At 58.6% G+C, this 6,755-nt stretch overlaps 1 protein-coding gene across 1 annotated transcript in view; it reads left to right on the top strand.

Annotated features, from left to right (window-relative positions):
* The window catches only part of FGFR2 (fibroblast growth factor receptor 2), a 118,100-nt gene that overhangs the window by 78,077 nt on the left and 33,268 nt on the right, over positions 1-6,755 (top strand). Inside the window, exons 11-13 of the mRNA XM_015560158.1 lie at positions 2,663-2,941; positions 5,328-5,449; positions 6,623-6,733. Of these exons, the coding sequence (XP_015415644.1) occupies positions 2,663-2,941; positions 5,328-5,449; positions 6,623-6,733 (512 nt within the window). The remainder of the gene's footprint in view (positions 1-2,662; positions 2,942-5,327; positions 5,450-6,622; positions 6,734-6,755) is intronic.

The raw sequence follows: 6,755 nt of genomic DNA, 5'->3' as shown, positions 1-6,755 counted from the left end.
CCGTGAGGTGCCCGCCGGCTGCTCCTTCTAACCCGGTAGAAGGAGGTAACACAGTGTCTTGGTGGCCCTTTAAAGAGAAGAGAGGAAAAAACCCCACTTCCTTGCTTAATCCCCCACATGGGCGGTGGAAATACACAGAAAGCGCATTTCGTTAAAAGCCTGATTCATGGTGGGGAGATCCCGGGAAGGGGGGCCGTGGACACGCAGCTCACACGCCGCAGGGTCCGTGTGGGAAGGCGTGTGTTAGCGTGTTAGCGTGTCAGCGTTGTTGTTTATAAATAACGTAGTTGCCACCATCAAGGGCATCTTCTCAATGAGACAAACAGGAAGCCCTGGAGTTGACCCGGGCGTCTGACAGGAAGAGGTGCTTTGGGGCCAAGAAGGAAAGAAGCGATCCCCGACGGGGCCAGGTCCGTCTCCGGGTTCGGGGACTTCTCGAGAGACGTAGGCCTGGCGGCGACATGTAAACGGCCTGGAGGAGACGTGCTCTGCCCCTCCCTCAACACCGAATCCCCCTCCAACACGGCTAAGCTTTAAAAAAATTGTTAAGCCTCATCAGAGGATATTTCTCCATTGATTTTTAGAGTCGAGGGGAGAGGGGGAGAGAGACATCGACGTGAGGAGACACGGACTGGCTGCCCCCTGCACGCACCCCGACCTGGGTCAGGGGTTGAGCTGCAGCCAGTATACCCCTGGCGGGAACGGAACCTGGGCTCTTCCGTCCACAGTCCGGCACTCTGCCCACTGCGCCAGGCGGGCCGGGCCCTCCTACAACGGCACTAACGCTCCCCAGAAGGCCAGCCTCCTGTGGGAGGGGCCGGGCCCCGCCTGTGGCACTTGGCCATCAGTTCGCTCCCTGGGCCCCGCCTTTGCTCCTTGCCTTGGACGGGGTTGGTGGGCACAGCGGGAGGACGGCGGACCTGGGCAGGTGTGCCGGGGGCAGGACGAGGTGGCAGGGAGCCGCTCTGCCGGGTCACGTTGAACCCCGTGGTCCCACTGTCTTGGCCAACGTCTTGGTCGTGGTTGACGGTGGGGGGTGAGGGGTGGGCGGGCACGGTTGGACCAGGCAGCCCCTGATTGGACCGGAGTGTGTGTGGGGGGCCTTCCGGGGGCCGTGCACAGACGCTCATGGAGCCCAGCTCAGGGAAGGGCTGTGTTTAACACTAGATTGCCCAAGGAAGTCATTTTGACTGCTTTTTAATTTCAATTAGAAAAACAATGATGTATATAATGACAGAATTTCTTAGAATTTTGTGACTTTTTCTACAACATATAAATGCGTTTATTAATAATTGTAGTTACCTCCCCCTTCATTTCCAGTATATATGTGTGTTATACCTATATTGCCCGAAAGCAGTCATTTTGACAGCTTGGAAAATTTTAAATAATCAAATGACTCTTATTATTGAATTGAGTAAATTTCTTATATGACCAGTTCGGCTCTGTATGGAAATAACAGTTTTCATTTTTGTTCGATTACCGTCACATGATAACATACAAGCACACGATAAATTGTCGATACTTGTTCTAATAAGTTGTTTATTTTATTTCTTTTGCGCCCTAAATTCATGAAAGAAATGTCGAATAGAAGTGAGTTATTGGAAAAGCTAAGGACCATAGTGAAGAGTGCTCCGATATTATTCTTTCACAATGCAGTCATTTTGACGGCTTTTGGGCAATATAGGCATATACTAAATTTCGGTCTTTCTAGTGCTAAAAAACAAGCGGTTTTCAGCCACGGCCGACACGGGTGAGGGTCGGGGAGACGCCTCCGCAAAGCCGTGCGCTCCTGGGAAGGCGAGGGGCCTTCCCAGGTGGTTGTGGGTAAAGGTGTGTTTCTCCTTCTCTTGACTCTTCGTCCCACGTCTTCAAGGCTGTAGTTTCTGAAACCGAAGTTGACAAGAGGCCCTCGATTTCCCCGGATGGAAGGCCTGGGCGTTCCCAGGACTGGGGCGGAGCAGCGCCCTCCCCCCGCCCCTTCCCGGGCCTGGGCCCAAGGTGACCTTGAGGAAAGGCCTTGGCGCGGCTGGGAAGCCTTTCAGGTCCAGATCCTCCCGCGAGCCAGTTCCGGGGATGCTCGCTCGCTTGACATTTTTCTTTCTTTTGTGTTAATCCTCCCCCGGGGCTGTTTTCCCGCCGATCTTTAGAGAGAGGAAGAGAGGGGAGGACAGAGGGGAACATGGATGTGAGAGAAGCACGTGGATTAGGTGCCTCCTGCCCACACCCGACCAGGGCCCGGGCCAGGGAGGAGCCTGCAACTGAGGTACATCCCCTGACCGGAATCGAACCCGGGGCCCTGCAGCCTGCAGGCCGATGCTCTATCCACTGAGCCACACCAGCCAGCGCATGGCATGACATGTCAACGACACAGAAACCATCCAAGAGCTGATCGTCCGAAGCACCACGTTGACCCCTGGTCTGGGCTGGGCTGCGGGAGAGCGGTCCTGGGCCCCAGGGCAGGCGATACTGGAGCAGTGACGTCCGTGGGGCTGTCTCCCGTCCTCAGTGACTGTCCTGGGGTGAGGGCAGGACAAGGCGTGTTTGGAGCAGCATGCGCACCCACGTGTGGACACCTGCCCTTAGGGCCACAGGATTCGGATGCGATGTAGGCCCCCGTAGGCAGGAGGGCAGGGGCGTTGAGTCGGTGGTTTGGGTCTTGAAGGAGTGACCGTGTCCAGCCCCTCGTGTCTTCCTTCCTGAGGGCTGACGGTCCGGCTGGGCTCTGGCCGGCCCCCAGCCCCCTCAGGGGGGGCCAGGGTTACACCTGTGTCTCTGGGTTTTGTATCCAGGTGTCGGCCGAGTCCAGCTCCTCCATGAACTCCAACACCCCCCTGGTGCGCATCACCACCCGCCTGTCGTCCACGGCGGACACCCCCATGCTGGCGGGCGTCTCGGAGTACGAGCTGCCCGAGGACCCCAAGTGGGAGTTCCCCAGAGACAAGTGAGTACCTCGGGGGGCACGTCTGCTGGACGGAGGCTGGGGAAGAAGGGGGGTGTGGGTGGACACGGCCTTTGCGTGACCCTCACTTGCACGGTCTTGCTGTCGCGACGCCAGCAGGAGTGAGTGGGGTTGTAGTTCTGAGGAACCGCTCAGCCGGGCTGGTCCCCACACAAGCTGGTGCCTCGTCGTCAGCTTTTTCTTTTTCTTATTAACTCGCCGGACAGTTCGGTCCCGGTCCGTGCAGCAGGAGCGGGAGTGCCCCGTCCAGGAAAAAGTCCTCTGTTCTGCCCCCGGTTACGGAACATGCTGCTCTGTGGTCCACGTCTTTGGAGAAATTGGCTGTCGACTATGTCGTCTTAAGAATCTTTATCCAGCCCTGGCCGGTGTGGCTCAGTGGATAGAGCGTCGGCCTGCAGGCCGCAGGGTCCCGGGTTCGATTCCAGTCAGGGCACCTACCATGGTTGCAGGCTCCTCCCCGGCTCTGGTTGGGGAGCTGCAGGACATCGATATTTCTCTCTGCCTTTCCCTCCCTCTTTCACTCTATATCAGCGGTTCTCAACCTGTGGGTCGCGACCCTTTTGGGGGTCAAACGACCCTTTCACAGGGGTCACCTAAGACCATCGGAAAGCACATGTATAATTACATATTGATTGTTTTGTGATTAATCACTATGCTTTAATTATGTCCTATTTGTAACAATGTAATTGGGGGTCAGCACAACATGAGGAACTGTGTTAAAGGGTCGCGGCGTTAGGAAGGTTGAGAACCGCTGCTCTATATCAATGGAAACATACTCTCGGGTGAGGATTAAAAAGAAAAGGAGGCTTTATCCAGTGTTACTGCTTCTGGGGGTTAGTGCCCCTTCGGGCTGAAAAGCGTCCGATACGGCATCGTTTCCCCTGATGCCCAATGTTCTCCTGGTTGGATGACATAGGGATGCCCCAGCCGGGCCCCGTCCGAGGGCGGCCACCGGGCCCTGCTGACGGCATTGCTGGACGCGGGCCCGTGTCCTGGGCTCTGTGGGGCGGGACCTGCGTCCTTGCCCTGCCCGCCAGAGGCCGGCCACCCTGCGGGTGGTGCCCAATGCCTGATGCCCTGGACGTGGTTCCCGTACCAGCAGGTCAGGGGCAGCCCTCAGGGACGGAGCTGGCTGTTGGCTCCCACAAGCGCGTCGCCCTGCGATTCCCTTCGTGTGGGTGACTGGGAGCCCTGGACCACAGACCTTAAGGGGCTGGTGGGCAGCCGGGACCGGATGGTAAGAAGTCGCAGCTCGGGCCCAGCCGTGGCTTTGCCACCCGTGGCGCCGCCGTCGCCAGTGCGGGCCTGTCGGTGCGAGCGGCGCGCTCCCGCCCGGGCCCGTGTGTGGAAAGTCTGAGCCCTAAACCTTTCAAAACAGGACCGAGCCCGGCGTGGGCGGAGCGCGTCCGTGAATGAAGGCATTGAGAGCCGCGGTGAGACGGAGGCAGGGGCTGCACAAAGGAGGATTGTTACGCCCGGGGTGGCCGGGCGCTGGGACATAAATTAGCCCTTTTTCCAACGCAAATGTTTATTTTCTGCCAAGACATTAAATTTAATTTCAGTTCAGCGCAGCGTGCGTCGCCCTGGGCCGTGGCCTGGCTTCTGCACGCCAGGCTGTGCCGCCACCAACACGCTCCCTACGCCGAGTCCCGCGCTGCGGGTGCGGGAGAAGCCACGGTCACACGTGTTTCAGACACGGCTTCGTCCTGTGGCGTCTCGGGGGCCCAGGGACAAGATGTGGGCGTTAGTCGGACGTGCCCAGCGCTTCCACGCTGAGAATTTAGTTTGCTGTGCTCACTCTGGACTGTCTGCATGACCATTTTGAGTCGTCATACAGCTTTCCAGGCTGTTATGTTAAAAAAAAAAAATTCCCCCCCCCCCCCAATTTTTAGATTTTTTCCTTTTATTGAAAAACTAGAGCGATTCCTTGAAATGCAGTGAAGATTCGGAGCCTGGGCCTTGGCCCCAGAACGCGGGTGTGAACGCACTGGCGTTTGAGTAACAGCGACTTTGACGCTTCGCTGCCCGAGACGAGGAAGGGCTCAGCGGGCTTGCAGGCTTTCTCGGGGACATTCTGACGGACGTGTAGTAATGCCCCCCTTGGCCGGCTCTTAGGGCCGCCGGCCACCCCGCCCGCGGCCAGGGTCCCTTCCGTCAGGAAAACAGACCGGAGCCCGACTGTGGAACTTAATAGCCGTCCCCGCGTGACAGTCTCCACGGCGTCACTGGGACACCCGGGCACGTGGCCGTCGCGTTAGTTCCATACGATCAGCGCCCGCGCCCAGGCTGGAAGCCGGCTCTGCTGCTCCTGGCCTTTCCCGGCCGCCCCCGCCGCCCGGTGCCGGTGCTAATCCCCGTCCCCACGCAGGCTGACCCTGGGCAAGCCCCTGGGCGAAGGCTGCTTCGGGCAAGTGGTCATGGCCGAGGCCGTGGGAGTCGACAAGGACAAGCCCAAGGAGGCGGTCACCGTGGCCGTGAAGATGCTGAAAGGTGAGTCGGGGACGGGGGGCGGGGGGGCGCCTTATTGAGAAAGTTCCTTTGGTCGCACGTGAACTCTGACCTGGCAGGGGTCAAAGGGCACATAGCTGACCTCGGGGGTGAGGGGTTTGCAGTATGAATCAGCATCTCGGAGACGGTTTATCCTGAGCTGTGTGCGCTTTAAAAAAAAAGCCAGTTTGGCTCAGTTTGCCCGGCTGGTTGCTCAGTGGTTAGAGCGTCGGCCTGTAGACCCCAGGGTCCCGGGTTCGATTCCCAGTCAAGGGCGGGTGCCTCTGTTGGAAGTTCCACGTGCGGGAGGCAGCCAGTTGATGTGTCTCTTGCATCGATGTTTCTCCCCCTCTCTCTGCCCTCCCCCTCCCACTTTCTAGAAACCAACAGAAAAAGTATCCTCTGGTGAGGATTCAAAAAATAATAATAAAAACGAAAAGCCAGTTTTGTCAAAGCGAAGCCGCACATTTGTGAGCTCGGCTGGAAGAGAGTCGGCCTCGGCCTGAGAGGCCTAAATCCACGCCCGTCCTGACTTCTGACCCCACATTGGCCGTTGGACGCGGCGGGCAGTTCATTCCCGCCTGGGCCTTTGCCCCCGACCCACAAGGGCAGGGAAGGTGGGGGAGTCCCCTCTGGCTCTGACACTCAGTTTCATGCTGTTTGAACCTTGAACCCAGCGCTGGGCAGCTCCCCGCGCGGCCGAGGGTGCAGGGGGGGGAGCGTCCGGCCCGAGGTCCTGCCATCATGGGGTCTGGCCCTGCCGAGGGGGTCACAGGCGGGGCCCCAAATGCAATACATCTGGGGGCTTTTTCCTAGCAACATAAATTTTCTAACAAGTATTTTTAAAATTGATTTCAGAGAAGACAGGAGAGGGAGGCAGGAAGGGGGTGGGGGCGTCAGTGATGAGAGAGAATCCCTGATCGGCCGCCTCCTGCACGCCCCACGCCAGGGATCTAGCCCACAACCCGGGCCTGTGCCCTGACCGGCCTCGTGGTTCATAGGTCGATGCTCAACCACTGAGCCGGCTGGGCCATAGCACAGTAGCTTCTATTCAGTGAGTTATGTCAACGGGACGATGTTGTAAACACCCGCGTGGCCGTGGCAGAACCGAGGCTCCCCCCCCCCCCCCCGCCCCGTGGGAGGCGTGGGACGGGTTTAACACTCCGACGTTCGCAGATGACGCCACGGAGAAGGACCTCTCCGACCTGGTGTCCGAGATGGAGATGATGAAGATGATCGGGAAGCACAAGAACATCATCAACCTGCTGGGCGCCTGCACGCAGGACGGTGCGTGGGGTGCTCGCACCCC

Source organism: Myotis davidii, unplaced genomic scaffold (assembly GCF_000327345.1).
Source record: "Myotis davidii unplaced genomic scaffold, ASM32734v1 scaffold1055, whole genome shotgun sequence".
In the NCBI taxonomy this organism is placed as follows: Eukaryota; Metazoa; Chordata; class Mammalia; order Chiroptera; family Vespertilionidae; genus Myotis; species Myotis davidii.
Note: the sequence above shows the minus strand (reverse complement) of the source record. Positions and strands in the feature narration are given on the sequence as shown.